Source organism: Corythoichthys intestinalis, chromosome 10 (genome assembly GCF_030265065.1).
Source record: "Corythoichthys intestinalis isolate RoL2023-P3 chromosome 10, ASM3026506v1, whole genome shotgun sequence".
In the NCBI taxonomy this organism is placed as follows: domain Eukaryota; kingdom Metazoa; phylum Chordata; class Actinopteri; order Syngnathiformes; family Syngnathidae; genus Corythoichthys; species Corythoichthys intestinalis.
The window spans coordinates 7,453,752-7,477,944 of NC_080404.1; the positions used below are offsets into that span (position 1 = coordinate 7,453,752).

At 38.8% G+C, this 24,193-nt stretch overlaps 1 protein-coding gene across 2 annotated transcripts in view; it reads right to left on the reverse strand.

Moving 5' to 3' along the window:
* Positions 1–612: 612 nt before the first annotated feature.
* ptpn20 (protein tyrosine phosphatase non-receptor type 20) overlaps positions 613–24,193 on the reverse strand; it is a 100,135-nt gene continuing 76,554 nt past the window's right edge. For both annotated transcript variants that reach the window (XM_057847955.1, XM_057847956.1), the window contains 7 exons: positions 22,023–22,156; positions 20,062–20,210; positions 19,883–19,973; positions 14,565–14,899; positions 10,089–10,304; positions 7,582–7,644; positions 613–2,707 (listed from right to left, as the gene is read on the reverse strand). In XM_057847955.1, the coding sequence (XP_057703938.1) occupies positions 2,597–2,707; positions 7,582–7,644; positions 10,089–10,304; positions 14,565–14,899; positions 19,883–19,973; positions 20,062–20,210; positions 22,023–22,156 (1,099 nt within the window). In that variant the 3' untranslated portion in view covers positions 613–2,596. The remainder of the gene's footprint in view (positions 2,708–7,581; positions 7,645–10,088; positions 10,305–14,564; positions 14,900–19,882; positions 19,974–20,061; positions 20,211–22,022; positions 22,157–24,193) is intronic.

Consider the following 24,193-nt stretch of genomic DNA (forward strand, 5'->3'; position numbering starts at 1 on the left):
CCGTCAAGCTGAAGAAGGAGGCCTACCGGGTCTTTTTGGCCTGTGGGACTCCGGCTGTCCAAGCGGACTGTAGCTTCGGCGGTCGCCAAGACAAAAACTCGGACATGGTAGGAGTTTGGCGAGGCCGTAGAAAACAACTTCCGGACGGCTTCGAGGAAATTCTGGTCCACCATCCAGCGTCTGAGTTGAGGGAAGCAGTGCACCATTAACACTGTGTATAGTGGAGATGTGATACTGCTGACCTCGACTCGGGACGTCGTGAGTCGGTGGGGAGAATACTTCGAAGACCTCCTCAATTCCACCAACACGCCTTCCTTTGAGGAAGCAGAGTCTGGGGACTCCAAGCTGGGCTCCCTTATCTCTGGGGTCGAAGTCACTGAGGTGGTTGGAAAGCTGTTCGGTGGCAAGGCCCTGGGAGTTGATGAGATCCGTCTAGAGTTCCTAAAGGCTCTGGATGTTGTGGGGCTGTTGTGGTTGACACGCCTCTACAACATTGCGTGGACATCGGGGGCAGTGCCTCTGGATTGGCAGACCGGGGTTGTAGTCCCCCTTTTTAAGAAGGGAGACCGGAGGGTGTGTTCCAATTACAAAGGGATCACACTCCTCAGTCTATTCAGGGGTGCTGGAGAGGAGGGTCCATTGGGAAGTCGAATCTCTGATTCAGGAGAAGCAGTGTGGTTTTCGTCCCGTCCGTGGAACAGTGGACCGGCTCTAAAACCTCGGCAGGGTCCTCGAGGTGGCATGTGAGTCCTCAGTCGGAAAAAGGTGGCGTGCCCTCTCCGGGTCGGGGATGAAATCCTGCCCAAAGTCTATGAGTTCAAGTATCTTCGGGTCTTGTTCACGGGTGAGTGAAGGAGGGAGCGGGAGATCGACAGGCTCTGCACCGGTCTGTTGGGGTGAAGCAGGAGCTGAGTCGAAAGACGAAGCTCTCGATTTACCAATCGATCTACTTTCCTACCCTCACCTGTGTCACGAGCTGTGGGTCGTGACTGAAAAAAACAGATCCTCGATACAAGCGGCCGAAATGAGTTCCCTCCTCTGGGGGTCCGGGGTCTCCCTTAGAGATAGGGTGAGAAACTTAGTTATCCGGGAGGGACTCAGTGTCGAGCCGCTACTCCTTCGCATTGAGAGGAGCCAGTTGAGGTGGATCGGGCATCTGGTTCGGATGCCTCCTGGACGCTCCCTGGAGAGGTGTTCCGGGCATGTCCCACCGGCGAGAGGCCCCGGGGACGACCCAGGACACGCTGGAGAGACCATGTCTCTCGGCTGGCCTGGGAACACCTTGGGATCCTGCCGGAGGAGCTGGTTGAAGTTGCTGAAGAGAGGGAAGTCTGGGCTTTCCTGCTGACCCCGGTTAAAACGGCAGATGATGGATGGATGGATGGACAACACAGTACAGCTAGTGTTTACCAAGCTAAACGACTCGGCGCCAAGGTAGCGCTCCCAAGCTTTTCCTGCCAAAATAAACGCAGCACCCTTGTCCCTCATCGTTAACTTTAACAAGCTGCAGCTCCCTGTTGAGCAAGAAAAGCAGCAGGAGGAATAGGCTGAATGTGAGCAGATCAGGACATCACTACAAAATGCTGTATTTTTTTTCTTTAATTGAAAAAAAATCTGCAAGGGATCACTGTAATGGAGCAAGTGGTTATTGTTGCAATGTCTCATTAGTGAAAATGAGACTGCCTCTGTCGGCATCTCTGGCAAAAATAAAATCAATACGTAGAATTAAGAGGTAAAATGTAACGACTCTAGTGTAGCCCAAAGTAGAGGAGTAAGAGTAGTGTTTCTTCTTCACAAATCTACTCAAGTAAAACATATTGTGTACATTTTTGTATTGGAGTACAGTGTTGAGTACATTTTTCTCAAAAAGTTACTCAAGTAAATGTAACAGATTAAATGTAACACGTTACTACCCACCTCTCCTGCCAGGGGTTTTAAGGACAATTATTTTGTTTGTATTTTATACAAAATAGGAAAGTATACACACCGACGGAGTGACTTGCACTAAACCTTAGGTAATATGTCATTGTCTTGCCTGTGATTTGAAGCAAGCATTCACATTAATTAGCAAAAACAGTGCACATTCAGTCCAAGGTCTCGCGAGTGCTCTCAAACAGTGTGGTCGCTCTGTCGGCCCGTCTGCGTGTGACTGAAGCAGCTCAGGATTGATTCCAAGGCACTTGATTCTTTTCATTGCTTTAGGTGATTTACAGAATTAATGGTGTTGCCCTTAATCTCTCTCTCCTTCTAGGGTACAAATGCACTTTATGAAATAAAAACTCACATTCATCAAGATATAAACTTTGGTAAGATGATTTTATGTGACCTTATTCGAGTTCCTACCAGACTGTTGGACTATTATGATGGCAATTTGCAAATGAAATACCACATAAAGACTTTCGACATTGAATGCAATATTCGAGGCGTAAGGCAAATTGCTAAGCCTGAAAAAAACGCAAGGATTCCTTTAAGAGATCGAGGTTCAACACAAGTGCATTTTTTTCCTGCGTACATCTAGACAGCACACAGTATGAAAACAGACAAGAGTTCAAGAAGAAGGTGTTGCCAGTGCTTGTGGTCGCACAAATCAAAACATTCAAACTATTTTGTGGTCTTGGGGACTTTCCGGTTGCCACTGGGTGCCATGGAGCTGTAAAATGCCCTGTAAAACCTCCAACCAGACTTTGTAGCAGAAGAGGTACTGTTCCTGAAACCAAAAAAAGACGCTGCATTGATTTAAAGCAGGGGTGTCCAACAAGAGGGTAGGTTTGGTCTCAACATTGGTAAGGACCATATAACAGCTTAAACCTGCATGTACACTTTTTGCTGGGGACGGGACGTTAATAAGACCAAACAAATTGGATGAACGTGGGGTCAGGCTACATTTCTCACAAATATGAACCTAATTAGTTGATAGGCTAAATGATCAATGTAAAAATAAACCTGTATTGACTTATACTAACATTCATGTATATTGGTTCAGGTGATACACCGTTCGATTCAAACCTTTGTCATAGACTTCATAATGATATTGACGGTGCGCCGGGCCGATTAATAGGGGGCCTGCATTGTTGGCGTGGCCGTCAAATCTGACCGAGTGGAATCACAGACAAAGAGCTTTTTTCATTGAAAATTCTTGTGAATAAATGCTTAAATCCCTAAATTCTTTGTAGATATGGACGCAAAACAGTCTCGATTCTTGGTTAAAAGCAGCGGTCCCCAAACTACGGCCCGCGGGCCGATTACGGTCCGCAGCCACATTTGGTCCGGCCCCCTGAACAACAACAAAAAAAAAAAAAAAAAAAAAAAAAATTTTTTTTTTTTTTTTTTCAATAGAGTTATTTATGTCCTGGCTTTTTTCTGTGAAGAACTGAGCAATGGTTATTTGGTTATTATCTATTTAATTAATACAGTATTATTATATTATATTATATTACATGATATTATATTATATTATATTATATTATATTATATTCAGGGGTGCACATAAGTGGTCCGCACATGCGTACTGGACGTAGACCAGGGGTCCCCAAACTACGGCCCGCGGGCCGGATACGGCCCGCTGCCACTTTTGGTCCGGCCCCCTGAACAACAAAAAAAAAAAAAAATTTTTTTTTTTTTTTTTTTTTTTTTTTTTTCCCAATAGAGTTATTTATGTCCTGGCTTTTTTCTGTGAAGAACTGAGCAATGGCTATTTGGTTATTATCTATTTAATTAATACAGTATTATTATATTATATTATATTACATGATATTATATTATATTATATTATATTATATTATATTATATTATATTATATTATATTATATTATATTATATTCAGGGGTGCACATAAGTGGTCCGCACATGCGTACTGGACGTAGACAAACGCGCTGGCCCTCAACGGCTTCCATACGCTTTTGCGCACCGATGGCTGACCACTCTATTTGCGGCGGACACGAGAAAATAACTTCTCAAAATGTCGATGAGGCAGGCCACACTGAGTAATTACTTCCGTGTTCCCCCACCCCCGTCAAAAGACAGACAGACGACAGAGACTTCACCGGAGCTACCGAAAAAAAGGACTTTTGCTGAAAAGTGGCTACAGGAGGTACCATGGCTAGAAGCGAATGATGCTCGCACGGAAATGCGGTACAAAATGTGCCGTGAGAATCCCAATGTCGCCGATTAGAGCAACGCATTTTATGTAGGGTCAAAGAATTTCAGCCATCCAAACTTTGAAAAGCACGAAAAAAACAGAGAGCATGTGGCAATTAAGCAAACTATCAATGTCAAACAGGACCCCACTCGCCCTATGGACATGTGGTGGAATAGGGCGGAATAAAGGTAATGAACAGCGACATGCACTGACAAATGTGTTTTTGCTCGCATTTTACAAAGCTAAACATGCACGTTCAATGAGGTCTTATGAGGAGGACATCCCACTTTTAAAAAGGCTTGGAGTTAATGTGGGAGCCGCATAATGCCCTTTATTTTGAATTGGTGCTTTTATGTTTATTTCTTTACATTTCACTTCAAAGTAATGGCAATTTTGTTGTGCCAGTTGATGTTAATCAAGCATTAACTGTTAATATAATTAATCAAAGTTAATTGGCTCTAAGTAAAGCTTGTCATAAATTTATCGCATCAGGTGGGTCGGCTCTCAAGCTCAATGAGGACCAAGTCACATCTCCAGGTCCTCCTCTGAGAACCTGGGCAAAAAAATTATGTGCACCCCTGATTATATTGTATTATATTATATGATATGATATTATATTATATTATATTATATTAAGGGCTGTCAAAGTTATCGCGTTAACGAGCGGTAATTAATTTTTTTCTTTAATCACGTTAAAATATTTGACGCAATTAACGCATATGCCCCGCTCAAACAGATTAAAATGACAGCAGTGTCATGTCCACTTGTTACTTGTGTTTTTTGTCTCCCTCTGCTGGCGCTTGGGTGCGATTGATTTTATGCACCATGAGCATTGTGTAATTCTTGACATCAACAATGGTGAGCTACTAGTTAATTTTTTTGATTGAAAATTTGACCAATTTTATTAAAACGAAAACATTAAGAGGGGTTTTAACATAAAATTTCTATAATTTGTACTAAAATCTATCTTTTAAGAACTACAAGTCTTTCTATCCAGGGATTGCTTTGACAGAATATTAATGTTAATGCCATCTTGTTGATTTATTGTTATAATAAACAAATACAGTACTTATGTACAGTATGTTGAATGTATATATCCGTCTTGTGTCTTATCTTTCCATTCCAACAATAATTTACAGAAAAATAAGGCATATTTTAGAGATGTTTGAATTGCGATTAATTACGATTAATTTTTAAGCTGTGATTAACTCGCTTAAAAATTTTAATTGTTTGACAGCCCTAATTATATTATATTATATTATACTATGTTATATTATATTATATCATTTTTATTTTATTTACTTTGGTTCCGTGAAGAATCCAGAAAGGGTTATTTGATTGTGGCTTTCTGAAAAACAATACATTTTTACATTTAGGCACTCCTGCAATCGTCACACTTTTTCTGTTACAAACTGACCCCGGCCCCTCATTAGAGAAGAGAAGGGTTATGTGGCCCTCACAGGAAAAAGTTTGGGGACCCCTGGTTAAAAGCAATAAAACCGTGCAGTTAGCAGTGTTAAAAGCAAAACAAAAACAAAAAAACAACGACGTGCAGTTAGCATTTATTTTACGTAAATATGTCGAAATACGATGCTAGTCTGTTAGTCAATGTGGCGGTCGCCAAATTTAAACAGAGCTTTTCCGGTGAAAATTCTTGTGAATAAATGCTCAAATCCCTGAATTGTTTATAGATATGGACGTAAAACACTCTCGATTCTTGGTTAAAAGCAAAAAAAAACGTGCAGTTAGCATTTATTTCAGGTAATTATGTCAAAGTACGATGCAAGTCTGTTAGTCAATGTGGCGGCATTCTTACAACAAAGAGCTTTTTACATTAAAAATTCTTGTGAATAAATGCTTTAATCCACGATATTGACATAAAACGGTCTCAATTCTTTGTTAAAAGAGCAAAAAAACAAAAAAACAAAAACGGGCAGTTAGCATTTATTTTACGTAAATATGTCAAAGAATGATGCTAGTCTGTTAGTCAATGCCACGGCAGCCTTACAACAAAGAGCTTTTTATGTAGAAGATTCCTGTGAAAAAAAAACAAAAAAATCTAATAATTACCTTGAATCCTCGAACAAACCATTCCTGAGACAATCTTTCCTGTTTGTATGCTGTACAGCTTTCGTACTTTTTCAACCTAAATCCGTCGTTGGATCGCTTCATGTGTCGCTGCGACCGACTGCGAATAACTGAAACACATTGCGGGATGGCTCCCTACTTGAAGGTGTTGCGCAGTGAAGGTTGAATCTGACCCATCAATATCATTATTAAGTCTATGTCTTTGTTTTCAAAAACTATTAAAGAAACATTTGAAAACTTCCAGAATAAATGTCTTAAAGGGAACCATGGATAAGACTTGCTTAAAAGATTTATGTTATTTTGAGTTAAAATAATTTTATATTAAAATTTAAAACCCTTCTTGGATGTTTTCGTTTAAATACACAATTTCTAAAATCAGTTTAACTAGTAGGTCGCCATTGTTGTTGACGTCGCAGGGAGGTGACGTCACTGCATGACGCTGCCTGGCTTCTAGAGCAGGGGTTCCCAACCTATTCCACTAAGGCACACTGTGGGTGCAGGATTTCATTCTTACCAAACAAGATGACAACACTTTTTCCCCAATCTGGTGTTTTACAAGTGCAATCAGTTGATTGCAGTCAGGTGTGGCTTGTTTTAGCAGAAGCCTCATTGGTTCAACTGTCTCTGCTGGATCGGCTGGAACAAAAACCAGGACCCACAGTGTGCCTTGAGGACTGGGTTGAAAACCCCTGTTCTAGAGTATGACTCTGGCGACATAAACATGTCATCTGTTCAGCCCTTTCAAGGAACATTAATGAGCATGACAAGACTGTTGATATTTTACAAAATGAGCAGCAAAAGCAAACTGAAAGGAAAGTGGGGATGAGACGAGAGTGAGACAAAAACTGGTGTTCTGCCAAAATGTGCTACAAGAGGCGAATTTAACACCCAAAGTACTACCGTGCGCTTTCAGCTTCTTGTTGTTTAGATGCCTACAGACAAAACATACTAAAGATGCCTTAAGAAAATACTTACACGTGGTAATATCAAATGCTTAATAAACTGTTAATCAACACTTAATCTATCCTGAAAAGTTGCTGGTGTTATGTCCCCACCGTCCCAATGCAAACCTACGCCCTTGGTGTCCAAACTATTCCACATAGGTTTGCCGTGGGTGCAGGATTTCATTCCAATCAAACAAAATGACACCTTTTCACGTATCTGGTGGCTTACAGTTGTAATCAATTGATTGCAGTCAGGTGCTGCGCTGCTTGTTTTAGCAGAAACATGATTGGTTAAACTGTCTGTGCAGGATTGATTTTAAGAAAAACAAGGACCCACAGCACCCTTTGAGGACCAGTTTGGAGACCCCTGATTTAAAGTTTTAACTTTGATCCACTGCTCTTAGCACTTACCTTGGTCTGAATCATCCCATGGCGCTGAAGTCTCATCTCCTTTACGATGTTGCTGACGTTAATCTGAAGACAAGAAGATGGATGGCTCAATCATGGGCTTGACTATTGTTTATTACTAGAGGTCGACTGATGCCAATACTGATTAAATAAATAAATAAATAAATAAAGCTGACGGCCGAAGTTTAAAGCTGATTTCGTAAGCAGGTATTTGAGGTCGCTTTTTTTTCCTTTTTTTTTTTGAGCACATTGATTATAAAAAGCAATTGAATCTCTCATTATAGAGATTTTTTTCTTCTGCTACTTACTTTTGTAACTGACCACTAGATGGAGCCAAATCACAATTATCAAAGATAACACCCAAATGTTATACTGTTATACCTCTACTTATGAACGTTTCTACATACAGAATTTTCAGGTTAGGACACGCCTCAACGGGAAAATATTGCCTCATGTTACCAAAGAAATTTCAGGTTACGAAAGGCAAAAATAAAGTATGGCGGCCCCCTTGCTGGCCTGTGGCTGGCGAGATGGGCTGCGCTGGCTCACCGCCCTATTGACTGGGAAAGGGACGCGGCCCAGGGGTGGCTCCCGCTGGCATTTCTACTCATCTGCAGGACTCACATGTATGATGGAATTCACGCATGACTAGGTGTAATTAGACACACTCAAGTAGTAAAACTCGGTGTCAGGATGAGCAATAAGACAGCATTGAATAGGATACCAGCATACTCAGACTCAAAAGGGATTCACACAAATACTGGGTTCTACACCTCACATGGCTGATTTGTGTACACTCCACCCCTCCCAATCACTTATATTTCAGCCTCCCCCCTCTTCTTTTTTCCTTGGTCATCAGGCCCACCACATGGTGTCAACTGGAAATACAACTGGCTAACGATAGCACCAACAAATTCATAGTTAGTGTAGATGTTCAATGTATTTCTTGTTGTTTGTAATTCTTCAAGTCACTCTCGCCTTCTTTTCTTCTGTCCCCCTATAACTCCTTCCTGTTCAATGTTTTCTACTAATAAACGAGGCATGTTGAATGATCACAGTGGGAGTATGTCATATTCCCATGTGATACATTAAAACTGTTCAGACCAATCTGACACACTCAATTCTCCATGTCAAGCAGCTGAACAGGACAGATAAAACAAATACAGTATGGCTGGTACTCGCAGCTCAGAGAGTTTACTGAATGTAACATACTTGTAGCTGCTCTGCCATTGGCTATTGCCTAGCATTTCTGGCATCCAGTTGGCTAAGAGACACCGCTACTGAATGTGTATGTGTATATCCCAGCATCCTCTTCATTCGCCCTTCGTCTTCTGACAGCTTTACACGAGTGTATTAACTTTTATTCTTTATTCTTGGTTTTTTACACGATGCGCAACTGATTATATATATATTGTGCAACAATCTAATTTTAACATGTATTTGTCACATGCATTTTTATGCGTTATAGAGGATTTATGTCTGAATTTTGGGGGGCTTGGAACCGATTATGACATTTACATGGAAAACGTGTATCTACTTAAAGAATATTCAAGTTACGAAACTACTTCCAGAACCAATTAATTTCGTAAGTAGAGGTACCACTGCACATACACTGCTGGCCAAAAGTATTGGCACCCCTGCAATTCTGTCAGATAATGCTCAATTTCTCCCAGAAAATGATTGCAATTACAATTGCTTTGGTAGTAATATCTTCATTTATTTCTGCTGTATTATATAGGCTATACAGTATATCGGCAATACTGTATATCAGCGGATGTTGGCTGATCTTGAAAAAAGTCCATATATATCGGCCCGATATATCGGCTGGCCAATATATTGGTCGACCTTTATAGGGCTCATCACCAAACACAGTCAACATAAAGTTAGCCTATTACAGTACATAAGCTATATATTGTCTGATATTGATTGATCGAGGAAAAATACCCAATATCGGCCCAAAAAGTCGGCCAGTCAATTTATTGGTCGACCTTCAGAAGAACATCACCCAAACAGTGAACATTACTGTTATTCTACTATATTAGCTATATATTGGCCACTGGCCGATCTTGAAAAAGTACAAAGTATAAGTACAAAGATTACTCAAATAATCATAGAACTCATTTACTGCTATTTACGGCAAAAGACATCCAATCCAATCAATCTGGGAAGAGATGACAACAATCCTTCAATCGCTGCCAGTCATCCCTCCCAGTTCAAATGGACTGTCCGCCAATCGCCGTCAATGAGTTTAGAGCCTAAAAAAAAAAATGAATTTGGAGAATTTTTTTAGATCAACATTGTTTCATCAAAACTGTTGTCGACTAATTTGACAGTTGATTAATTGTGGCACCCCTATAGGGAGGGTATTTTGTTTAGGATTGACATAAATTCTGTGCTCTGACCTCCACCTCGCAGACAGGTCAGCTTAAATATGCTCTCAACACTTGTGACTGAGAAAAATATCAAAGTCAAAATGAAACAATATCGCTATTAGAGCGTTGGTCACTCACAGGCAAATCCTTCTCGATGAGGCTGAGGATAATGTCCGTACAGATTAGAACACCTGAGCGTCCGATTCCCGCGCTGCAATGGACCGTGACAGGGCCATGGTGGTGAACCGAACGTAGGTAGCGAATGAAGCGAACCAGTTGCTCGGAGTCGTGCGGAACACCGTGATCAGGCCAGTGGGTGAAATTCAGATGATGGACGGTGTGGGTCTCTGCTGTCTGGAATGATCGAATCAAAGTAAGTGTTCATTATATTACTTTTAAATTGATTGATTAAATTACAGTTGTACTTTTAAGTTTAAGCGCCAAATTGATGCGTAACATGATCCAAATCGGGGCCGATCACATTTTTTTCAGAATTGGTTAAAAAGATCGACTTTTAAAATCTGTTAACATTTTACTTTAAAATATGAACTCCTTGGCATTCATTGACAGTAGACAATAGACGTCTAATCCATTTTGACTGTGAGGATCGTTCGATCGGTGATACCCACCAGTCATAGGCAGAGATTAAGGAGGGGCAGGCCAAATTTTGTGCAGTTTGTTAGTTATTTGTTAGTTTCAGGGCTCCAAAGTGGCTAAACTAGCGCGAGTCATTGGTCCCTGCTTAGCATATTAATAAAAAACAACATATGCACACATGAGAATCACCGATGACCCATGTAATCAATAGGGTTGGCTATGTTTTCAGGATAAAGTTATTAAAACTCACCATTGCATGTCAATAATTGTAGTATGAACAGCAACATTTCTAATCCAGCAGTTCTGCAGGGAACAGGCTGTCTAGGCAAGCAGGGTGGACTGATATTACATTGTATTTTTTTTCACCACTGATTTTTAATTTTTTTTTTTTTTTGTGGGAATGAATGGGACTCCCCTGCAGACTGGGCACGAGTGGTCGAAGCACTCCTCTCTATTGTGGCCACTATACACATTTGAAGAAATAGTCCTGCAGAATGAAATGAATTACGCCAGTGTGGTGTGACATTGTTTTGGCTGCATGGGTATTTCGAAGAATGATTTGAATTTTGAATTTATTTGAGTATGTTAGATCGGTCAATATCGTTTTATTGGCATGCTTAGCAGGTACCATTGACTCGCGCTAGCTTAACCACTCCGGAGCCCTGAAATTAACAAATAACTGACAAACTGTACGGAATTTGTTGAAATCAACTCCACTGACTAATTAAACTTCCGCCAACATTTAGAAGATTAAGCCTAATGTAAAAAATTCTCAACTTCCCCTTGAAAATAAAGACCTGGTGTAAACAAACAAAACAGACAACAAAAATGAATGAAATGAACAAGAATCCTACAAAGTATTTCATAATGGGTCAAAATTATTTTTCGAGCAGATCATGTGACTAGCACCAATGAGACAGCCCTTTGCTTTGCTTAGCCAAAACTACACCTGAGGAGGCAAGATAGATATCAAGAATTTCTTTAAACCAAAGCTTTCAAAAGCTTTAATCTCAACTGAGCTTGAACCAAGGATTGAACACGAACAGTGTCAAGATGTATATGGCGGAAAACACAGAGCACTTTCTGTTCTTGCACCCCTCTTTGAAATGAACTGCTTTATTTTAAATGGTAAATGGTGTTATACTTACAGTGCTGCTCGAAAGTTTGTGAACCCCACAGCGATGGTCAGATTTTTTGTAAAAAAAAACTAAAATAACCTTATTAAATGTTAAGTTATACCCAAATCCACAATACTGACATTCCAAATAATGGACTGAAACAAAAGAAATAGTTATATTGTCATTCTTTATTTAACAAAAGTGGTTGATTTAAGAAAAACTCAGATATCATGTGTGCAAAAGTATGTGAACCCCTTCAGTTAATAGGATATTGCGCCTCCTTTTGCAGAGATTACCTCAACCAAACGGTTTCTGTAGTGACTAATCAGCCTCTCACATCTACTTTGGGGGATTTTTGCCCATTCTTCCTTGCAGAACGCAGTCAGTTGAGAGAGGTTTGATGGGCGTCTGGCATGAACTGCTCGCTTCAGGTCCCGCCACAGCATTTCAATGGGATTTAGGTCAGGACTTTGACTGGGCCAGTCCAGAACACGAATCTTCTTCTTTTTCAGCCATTCCTTGGTTGTATTGCTGGAATGCTTTGGATCATTATCATGTTGCATGATCCACCTTCTGCCAAGCTTTAACTTCAAAACAGATGGCGTCAGGTTATGTTCTAGGATTTGACAATATTCCTCAGAATTCATGATTCCCTGGACTATGTGGAGTTGTCCAGGTCCTGAGGATGAAAAGCAAGCCCAGATCTTGACATTCCCACCTCCATGCTTCACTGTTGGGAGAAGGTTCTTTTGGTGGTATGCAGTGTTGACTTTTCGCCAGACATGGCGGTTTTGGTTGTGACCAAACAGTTCAATTTTGCACCTACATCAGTTGATGAAAACTCTTTTTAATTTAGTCTCGACAACACAACTGTTAAAAAAACAAAAAAAAACTACTGAATTGATTGATTAGGAAATCAGGTTGAAATAATAGAAAATTCCAAAATGTTGAGGGGGTTCACAAACTTTTGAGCAGCACTGTATATAGCGCTTTTCCACAAAAGAACTGTTGTGTTTGATAAAACAATATGCCTATATGCTGGCATAGCAGATTCATGGCGCATTATGCCCCCGGACTATTTTGAATTTGTCCGTTTTACCCTTGAGACCCCCGTTTACAGACACTGCACAACCACTTTTGTTTCAACCCAGCCATAAAAAGAAGGTATGTAATTATATTTATGATTCAAAATTAGGGGTGTCAAAATGAATGAAAAAAAAATTATCGCGTTAACAGGCGGTAATTAATTTTCTTAATTAATCACATTAAAATATTTGACGCAATTAACGCACATGCCCCGAATCACGTTAAAATATTTGACGCAATTAACACACATGCCCCGCTCAAACAGATTAAAATGACAGCACAGTGTAATGTCCACTTGTTTTTTGGAGTTTTGTCGCCCTCTCCTGGCGCTTGGGTGCGACGGATTCAATGGGTTTCAGCACCCATGAGAATTGTGTAATTATTGACATCAACAATGGCGGGCTACTAGTTTATTTTTTGATTGAAAATTTTACAAATTTTATTAAAACGAAAACATTAAGAGTGGGTTTTAATATAACATTTCTATAACTTGTACTAACATTTATCTTTTAAGAGCGACAAGTCTTTCTATCCATGGATCGCTTTAACAGAATGTTAATAATGTTAATGCCATCTTGTTGATTTATAGTTATAATAAACAAATACAGTACTTATGTACTGTATGTTGAATGTACAGTGGTGCAAATAAGTATTTAGTCAACTACTAATTGTGCAAGTTCTCCCATTTGAAAATATTAGAGAGGCATGTTATTGTCATCATGGGTAAACCTCAGCCATGGGAGACAGAATGTGGAAAAAAAAAAACAGAAAATCACAATGTTTGATTTTTAAAGAATTTATTTGCAAATCATGGTGGAAAATAAGTATTTGGTCAATACCAAAAGTTAATCTCAATACTTTGTTATGTACCCTTTGTTGGCAAAAACGGAGGCCAAACGTTTTCTGTAACTCTTCACAAGCTTTTCACACAGTTGCGGGTATTTTGGCCCATGCCTCCATGCAGATCTCTTCTAGTCTACTTCGACATATTTACGTAAGATAAATGCTAACTGCATTTTTTTTTTTTTCTTCCTTTAACCAAGAATCGAGACTATTTTATGAACATATCTATTAAGAAGTCGGGATTTGATTATTTATTCACATTAAATTTCACCGGAAAAGCTCTGTTTACATAAGGCAGCCGCTAGCTACATTTACTAACAGACTAGCATTGTACTTCGACATATTTATGTAAAATAAATGCTAACTGCACATTTTTGTGCTTTTAACCAAGAATCGAGGCTGTTTTACGTCTATATAAAAAAAAAATCAGGGATTTAAGCATTCATTCACAAGAATTTTCACTCAGTCAGCTCTGACGGCCTCACCAACAATGCAGGCCCGCTATTTATCAGTCCCGCACTCCGTGTCCTGTCAATACATTATGTAGTCTATGGCTCTACTAATATAGTTTTCAATGGCTATAATGTTGGGATTTCTGGTTCGATGGGGGAAGAAAATTTACATTTAGATGTGCTTTTATTTTTTTCACCCCAAAACATTTGCGAGATATCAGATCGGGACTCGGTATTGGCAGATCCTCAAAATAAAGTGACTCAGACTTGGACTTACATATGTGATAGGGAGATCTCTAATAATAACAGCAGGGAAGGTACAATGGTAATAGCCAAGGCCCCAGACTGAGCCTAAGCATAAAATTAATAGTCCTGCTTTACCAAGTGTTTCGGCACCATGACAGTCATTGGATTCTGTGATGTGAAGATTAGTGTTTATGGATGGATTGAAGATTATCATATCAAACTTCAAGATAACACCGTACATGCAGTATTTGCGGGCAAGTAATATCTCTCACCTCAGTTTCCACCATCCGGATGACCTTGATGTGGAAATATTGCAAACGCTGCTGGTTCTCCAGGTAGATGTGATACTTGCCCGTGTCCAGGGGCTCTTTGGGATTCCCGGGCCAGTACTTGTGACATTTCACCCTCCCTCGTTCTACTTCTTGAGTCATCATGGCAATCACGTCTGATTTGTTTTCCCAGATCATCTGCCAAAACGTAGCCACTGTGGAGGGTAGCGGCCCTTGGCAGGAGACGTAGGAAAGCGCCTCACCTCCCGCTTGCATGCGGATGTAGCTGGCATTGATGTAATCCTGCTTGTCTCCAACGGTGACGCGGGTTTTGTCGTCTGGCGGGGAGAGGGACACAACTAGGGTAAGTGTGCAGCGAGTGTTGTTTAGCCCAAATTTACGCAATAACAAAATAAAACTGTGCAAACAGCCTTGGGATACGGGGCCCCTAAAAGGACATCGACAGAAATAAAATAAAAGTGGAACAATCTGGTGCGCACCAGATAGTATGTGGTGCACACTAGAAACAATCTGGTAAACATTAGCATTATATAGAATTTAAGCTAGCAAACCTTTGGTTTGCAAGTTAGCCAATTGTTCTTTTGTAAGATCCTCATTTATTTATTTCTATATCGTTTGACATAGACTTCATAATTGTATTGACGGGTCACATCCGTCAACCACTGCGGATCGCCTACAAGTAGGGGGCTGTCCTACAGTCCGCTTCAGTTATTCGCAGCCGGTCGCGGTTAGTCAACAGTATATGCAGGGATCCAACGCCAGATTTAGGTTGAAAAAGTACGAAAGCTGCACCCCATACAAACAGGACGGATTGTCTCAGGAGGGATTTGTTCAAGGATTCAAGGTAATTATTATATTTTTCGTACCATGCATGCATTTTGAAACGTTGTGAAAAATTGGGGCTGTCAAAATTATCGCATTAACGGGCGGTAATTAATTTTTTTAATTAATCACGTTAAAATATTTGATGCAATTAACGCACATGCCCCGCTCAAACAGATTAAAATGACAGCACAGTGTCATGTCCACTTGTTATTTGTGTTTTTTGTATCCCTCTGCTGGCACTTTGGTGCGACTGATTTTATGGGTTTAAGCACCATGAGCATTGTGTAATTATTGACATCAACAATGGCGAGATACTAGTTTAATTTTTGACTGAAAATTTTACAAATTTTATCAAAACGAAAACATTAAGAGGGGTTTTGATATAAAATTTCTATAACTTGTACTAAGATTCATCTTTTAAGAACTAAAAGTCTTTCTATCCATGGATCGCTTTAACAGAATGTTAATGTTAATGCCATCTTGTTGATTTATTGCTGTAATAAACAAATATAGTACTTATGTACAGTATGTTGAAAGTATATATCCGTCTTGTGTCTTATCTTTCCATTCCAACAATAATTTACAGAAAAATATGGCATATTTTATAGATGGTATGAATTGCAATTAATTACGATCAATTAATTTTTACGCTGTGATTAACTCGATTAAAAATTTTAATCGTTTGACAGCTCTAGAAAAAATTCAATGGGAGAAATTAGCCGCTACAGCATTAACATTATACGTCGCAATATTTACGTAAAATAACTGCTAACTGCACGGGTTTTCAACCAAGGATCGAGACTGTTTTACGTCCATATTTATAAAGAATTCAGGGATTTAAGCATTTAATTTACAATAATTTTCAACTGAAAAAGCTCTTTATTTACATATGGCGGCCGCTAATTTCCTTAACTGACTAGACTCATAGTTCGCAATATTTACGTAAAATAAATACTAGCTGCACGTTTTTTTTTTTTTTTTTGCTTTTAACCAAGAAACGAGACTGTTTCACGTCCATATCCATAAAGAATTCAGAGATTTAAGCATCATTTATAATATATAATGCTAATGTTTACCAGATTGTTTCTGGTATGCACCACATACTATCTGGTACACACCATATTGTTTAAATTTATTTTATGTCTTTCGATGTCCCTTTAGGGGCTCCCTATTGGGGTCTGTAACAAAAGTAGATTTGTTGGTGATGAGGGGACTAATAGAGCCCAAGTATTTACAAAGAAAGACCTTGGCCCTACTTGGAATTTGCGGGAAAATGGCTCTTTAAATACATTCAAAGCACTGGATCAGTAAATAATCTTTGCACAAACTGCCATAGGAGAGGGCATATAGTGAGGGTCAGCCGATTCCACTGAGGCTCACTATCTTTGTCAGCATGCTCGTTCATCTCTGACCTCCTTTACCCACCCCTGGAAAGAAACGACCTCTGGAGGCTATAAAGTAAATGTGCTCAGTGTTTGTCTTAAAATGGATGGACAAGAGTGATTTGCTTCCTCCTTATTCATAACAGATCTCATGCAGTTCAAGATGTAATTATGACACATAGTTGTTTATTTTTCTCTGTCCTTGACATTCATAGTTGTGTAAAAATACCAATACACGTACATCAGGGGGCCACCTTTTGACAAAGTTGGGACTCTTTTCATGTTAATTTATTGGGATTTCCTACTAAAGGAAAGCATTATAAGTGGGAAAGGGCATTTTTGTGATGGTTTGTAACCACGAATAACTTGTTGTAAAACTGTATCCTACGCATCTGATCCTGGATCTTTACTTGTGCTGGAGTACATTAGCTGGAGTGCTTTATTATCCAGAGAGTTGATTTTTAACAGATCCAGGCTTTTATAATGCAAAACAATTTCTTAAAACTCATTTCAGTCTGGATTTCGGCCACACCTTACCACAGAGACCGTGCTTATCAAAGTCCTAAATGATGATCGGAGCAATGACGCAGGCAAATACTCTGTTCTGCTACTATTGGATCTCAATGAGGCATTCGACACTGTTGATCACAACATACTACTCAAAAGACTGGAACAGTGGGTAGGGCTCACTGACATTGTTCTTCAGTGGTTCACATCATTTTTACATCTTAGGGATTTCTGTGTGTCAATCGGAAACCGTGAGTCGGAAAGAACGAAGTTCACATATGGGGTTCCTCAAGGGTCCATTCTCGGACCACGTTTATTTAAAATCTACAGCACATGCGTCCTCTAGCTCAGACCATGGAACGGTACTACAGTGGTATGAAAAAGTATCTGAACCTTTTGGAATTTCTCACATTTCTGCATAAAATCACCATCAAATGTGATGTGATCTTTGTCAAAATCACACAAATGAAAAAAACAGTGTCTGCTTTAACTAAAACCACCCCAAGCTAAATGTTCTTTTTTTTTTACTTAGATCCTCATTTATTCGTTTTTTTAATATCGTTTGAGGCTAAGCTTAGGCGCTAGTCAAGTCCAAGATTGAAGTAAAGCTCAACCAAATCCTGTCTGATGCGCGCCTGAGCTTAGCCTCAAACGATATGAAAAAATAAATAAATGAGGATCTTACAAAAGAACAATTGGCTAACTTGCATAGCAAAAGTCCGCTAGCTTAAATGCTATATAATGCTAAAGTTTACCAGATTGTTTCTGGTACGCAGTAGTAACAATCTAGTGGGCACCAGATGGTTTAAATGTATTTTATTTCTGTCGGTGTCCCTTTTTGGGGCTCCGTAGAATTGTGCTATATAAATAAATTGCCTTGCCTTGCCTTTATTTAGATTGATCCCTGTGATAGGTAAATATTTTTCAACATATGTATATATACACACATATATATATATATATATATATATATATATATATATATATATATATATATATATATATATATATATATATGTATATATAAATAACACAGACAAGACTGAAAAAGCAGTTTCTGCTCTTGCACTCCTCTTTAAAAGAAACTGCCGTGTTTTAAACCAAAACAACTGTTGTGTTTGATAGAACAGCATGTCTATATGCTGCCATAGCACATTCATGGCGCATGAAGCCCCGGAAATATTTCAAATTTTTCTCTTTTACCCTGGAAACCCCCGTTTACAGACGTCACGCAACCGCTTTTGTTTCAACCCGGCCATTAAACGAAGGTAATTAATTATATTTATGATTCAAATTGTCTGTCATTTTTAGCTTACAATTATTAATTGATGTCTAATATTTCGTTTAAAAACAAAAAACAACTTTAAAAAAATTATTCCTCGCATATTTTAAACTTTTAAACAAATTAGGTCACAATGAAAAAATTGGCGTCTGTAAAAAAAGCCACGGATATCTACCTCATAACTATCGTTTAATTGTTTTTTTTTTTTTTTTGGTACAGTCGCATTTTCTCCGATATGTTAGATGATAAATAATTGATCCAAACAAAGAAAAATTGAAAAAAAAACATTTAAAAAGGTAAATATATGAAAAAGAAAATCTCCACCACTCCTTGATGTCTGCGATTTCTGCATCACGACCCTTGTTATATTATCATGTTTCACCCATCAAATCCCCCAAAAATCCAGCTGTGGCCATTCACAGCTGTTTCTTGACACTTAGTGATACATGCTACACGGAGTTTTTGGAACGAAACAAGGTAAGTATCCGATAATATCTCGTTAAAGTCATGGCGTCTGTAATTCTGCTCTCGTGTGCTCTCACTTCCAGATAGGGTTTTGCTGTTTAAAAAACTTTTTTTTTTTTTTTTAATGCCCTGCTGTTCAAAATTTTTCTTTTCGCAGAAAATTGAGATTTTAAGCTTTCCAATGATGTATCACACATGCATATTGGACAATTTTGAAAGTTGGCCAAATCGGGGGTCTCAGAGCTGAACTTCAAGTCACCTGAGTGTCTTCCACCATATACAGTATAATATATAATATAAAGAGATATCATGGAAAAAAAGCGCTTTAAGAATAGTTTGAAACATGAAATATCCCTTTTCCACTGATCAAAACAACTTTTAACTTCATTGACAGCACAAAGAATTGCAGGCATAACATATCAAACAATTAGAAAAAAAATAGCAAAGAAAATGCAAATGTTTAACAGAAATATATCTTCGATGTACAATCTAAAGAGGAATTACTGTACCCCCTTGCTTCCTTTTCACAATTTCTTTTATTTCCGTCCCAATCTGTTGTCCATCTTTTAGTTCATGTGTTGTCTTACAATGACTTTTTAACTGTGAAGCGCATGACTGGAATGAAGGGACGTAATGTCTTGTGTCCGTTTGCCCTTGAAACTACTCCATTTATTAGGAAGAAGAAAAAAAAACATTGACCTAAATCTCTTTATTAATTAAAAAATGTTTTGCCCATGTTCTTGGATGACATCCAAGACAAGTGTCCTAGAATTATAATTAGACTGTGGTGGTATAAGCAAATGGTGAAGACTAATTATGTTGAATGGCGAATGACTCACAGGGCAGGATGTCTCTGTAGCGGTTTTTGTCTCTGTTCTCAGGGGCTTTTCCCACCACACAGTCATCAGTAGGCTTTAGGTGCTCTAGAGCCTGAAGTCATATTCGTGTTGAACAATGTCAACATGCATGTAATGTCTCATTGAGTAATATATGCTGGACAACATTCACAAAAACTCACCATGAATTCTTTGACCAGTTCCTGCTGGTCAAGTTGATGGTGCAGAATCTGGATGATGGCTTTTACCCTGGAGCCCGAATACTGGCTGCTTCTTGATGGGCTAATCAGGGCTAAATTGGACAGTTCTTCCTCTGATACTATGGGCGGGCCTAGGCAAGAAATAAAATACATATGCTTTAAAAACATATTTCTGCAACCCTTTCAGGGATACTGATCACTTATTCAAAAGTTATCATTAGTGTAACACATTCACAGCTAGACCAGGTCACAGAGTATCATTCGATGACTTCCAGCCCGGTCTAGACGTCGATTGGTGTCAATGGCAGCCAAAGAGTTAATTTAGAATTTAAGATAAGAATTTCCCGGTAAGTCAGAATTAACCCTTTCAGTATCTCTAAAAAAAGTCCAAAAGTATTGTATTTTGTTTAATGATGAAGGATACACTGCCCTCTGGTGGCAGCGTTGGGTCTGGCTGGACTGTCGCCTTATGACTGAGGAGCAGACTCTCGTCTGACATGGATAAAGGACAGCTTCGCTCTGGTATGGCCCACATAAGGCTGTAAGTTGTTTCAGCTAATATATGTTTGTGTATGCATTTGTAATCAAGTTTAGAGCTACAGTTTGTGGAGTTACATGTGAGCGATTTGCTATGAAAATTGTAAATACATTAGCATTCGTAGCATTTAAGCTGGCGTACTTTTGTTTGGCAAATTAGGCTAATTTAATCTACTAAATTTAAATATTGATCAGACTAGACGTTTGAACACCAATTGTTCTTTGACAAGTGTTTTATTGATAAAATGCGTGTTGTTTTGAACATAAGTGTAAATATGTGTGTTCCAGCTTTACAAATTGTCAAAAGTGAAGGAAGTACAAAGCTTCAAAAAGCACAATTCCCTTGTTTGGCATCTGTAAAGCTGAAAAACTGAAAGGACAGAACACGTCACATTAATGGGTACCACGGATAGAAAGACGTAGTTCTTAAAAGATAAACATTAGTACGAGTTACAATAATTTGATATTAACACCCCTCTAAATGTTTTCGTTTTAATAAAATTTGTAAAATTTAAATAAAAAAATAAACCATTAGCTCGCCATTATCGTTGATGTCGCAGGGTGGTGACGTCGCATGGCCACGCTGCCGTACTTCACAGTGTGACTTTTTAACTATGTATGGTAGTGATTGAAAAACAGCACAAGGTGTGAATGGCGAGTTTTAGATTAATAAGAGATCAAGCCAATGAGTGCATTTTGTCCCTTGACTGATGCTGTCGTTTCCTGTTTAGTGCTGGTCCATTGTGATTTATGTTCATTTGAGTGTTGTCTTCACAACAAACAAGACTCCTGATAATGGCTCCCAGCATCATAGTTTGTATATTGTGACTAAATATTGCCATCCAGTGTATTTGTTGAGCTAAAGGAGTTGCCAAAATGTTTAAATAGAGTTTGACCAAAGTCTGAGTAAGTTTTATGTGTATTTTGCATATCTATTTTGATTGTGAATTTGTGTATGCCAGTTCTCTTTGCATTGTTGTTTAACTGTGTGAGAATAGGGCCTCATTAATATAGATTGAAGCACTTTTCTTTTTGTGAACATTCTTTTTTGAGAGATATGAATATTGTTTTTGTTGTATTTTCACTATATAATACTTATGTTTGCTGTGAAGTCCAGTCCACTCTCCTTTCTCTCTGCCTTATACCCCACTGTGGATTAAAGGAAAACTACGGCGTCAGTCGAGGGACAGTCAAGGGACAACAAGCAAAAAAAAAAAAAAAATACACATTTTATGCAAGAAAGAGTTAACGTCTAAATAAGTATCTTTTGAGGTTAACTCTTTCTGTGCCATTGACGTCGGTAGACATCCAATCATGTGGTTCTTTTCATCCTGCTGTGAATTTAAAGAGTTTGTCACTAATGGACGTCCAATTTCTCGCGTTGTGCTTAGTGTAGGAATAAACACCTGTCTGTGCGGAGGCAGTTTGGCGGGCAGTGGGGTCAAACACCTCATCTTCTTCTTCGCTGCTCCAGCCGCCTGACTCTGGTTTCTGGATGCCTTTGCACGACCGATCCAACAGTTTGGTCACAGTGTGTTTCCTGGGGGAGTCAGGGGGCAGGGGGGGGAGACCACACCATTTTTACTCTTCGGTAGGTAGGACCAGTTGAGATCATGCAAGGCTGAGCTTCCTGTCCCTGCGACTTTTCCACCTAAAATACAGTATACAACACCATGCTAAAATATCTAGAATTCATCATTTTATTTTTCTTTTAGAGGGTTTGGAGTAGAAGATTGACACTGCAGCTCGACAACAATGTGTCTGCTCTTCTGTGGAATAGACTAATTAGTTTCAATACAAGTGCTGCATCAGACATATTGTAAGTGTGATTAGTTTTATACTTATTTGATTTAATTATCCGTATTGGATTTGTATACTGTAAGTAGGGATTCACCAGAGCCAACCAATTCAAATATTTAAACAGTACTTCCCTAAAGTGGCACTTTTTATTTTTGAACTCTGGTCCCTCCCTGTGGTGAACAAGTGAACTCCAGCACAGAAAATCATAGAAGGCCAGATTTACTGAAGGATGTGCATGAAAAACTAAGCAAGGGCGCAGGTTTGGTATCAGCATTGGTAGAGATGATATATCAGTCCCATCCCCAGTTTTTGCTGGGGATGGGACATTATTAAGGCCAAACAGATTTGGTGAACGGGGGTCAGGGCTACATTTCTCACGATAATGAACCTACTTAATTGGTAGGCTAAATGATTAATGCAAACTAAATCTGTATTGACCTATACTAACTTTCATGTGCAATGGTTCAGGTGATACACTGTTCGATTCCAACCTTTTTTTTCAAAACGTACAAAAGAAACAGTTTGAAAAGTTCTTGTAAAATTTTATTTTTAAAAAATCGATATCGGGATTAATTCAGCTTTTTACCTCGATTATGATTCATGTATAACTATCTGAAAAAATGTCTGTATTGGCTGCAAACAAAAACACTTTTAAATAAATAATGTAGAAAATAAATACATGCTTTTTTTTATTAATAAATAAAATGCTATAACAGGTATTTGGTTGAAAGACATTTCTCAGTTTAAATAACGTTACAGCAGAAAACACGTACAGGAGGACACTTCTCTGTAAGCAGGTTCCTACTCGAGTTTTGCAGGTTAGCAAGTTCACAAAGTTTAATGTTATGCTATCAGTGGCATATCAGAACAGTAGCTTTCAGTAGCAAAATTAGTGCTGTGTTTCCCACCTCCACAACAATGACATCTTTTTGCATTACTTACAATGGCTGCTCCCACTGGAGTTAGGGTCATACGGTAATTTGCCCGTTGATAATTGATGACATTTGTCATAATCTTTCAATAATACCAATTATAGTGTCATGTCATAATCATGACGGTCTTATGACAGTTTTATGATGTCGCCATCAGAAACAGTGTTACCTATTAACCCAAATAAATTAACAAATAAGACGCACTAGACTATAAACCGCAGGATTAATAATGAGGGGGGAAAAGTAGCGGCCTACGGTTTGAAAATTACGTGGGTTTTTTTGTTTTTTTTTGTTGCTGTATTAGAATAACGTGTAATTGCACATCCACACAGTGGGTGGCAGTGGCGCTCACATTTTTAGAGTGTGTGCAGTATTTTTGCAATAAACAAATGCACACAGCAAAGGTCAGTATGTATGAAGTCTCCCAAAAGCTAAGATGAGGAGATATAACACAGCTTACGTAGCATTTGGCCTAACTTTTAATACAGTGGGAGATGAGGACAGACCAGTATGTTTACTGTGTTCAAAAATGTTGACAGCAGACAGCACGAAGCGAAATCAAAGAAGACGTCACTTAAGGACATTAGACCCCAATCACATTAATAAGCCTCTTGAATTTTTTTTCAGCGAGAACTCAACGAATATTGCCAACAATCTTCCCGCTTTGTGGGTGCTACATCAGTAAACTAGTGAGCACTGTTAGCATCATAAAGTGGTATGAAAAAGTATCTAAACCTTTTGGAATTTCTCAGATTTCTGCATAAAATCACCATCAAATGAGATCTGATCTTTGTCAAAATCACACAGATGAAAGAACAGTGTCTGATTTAACTAAAACCACTATG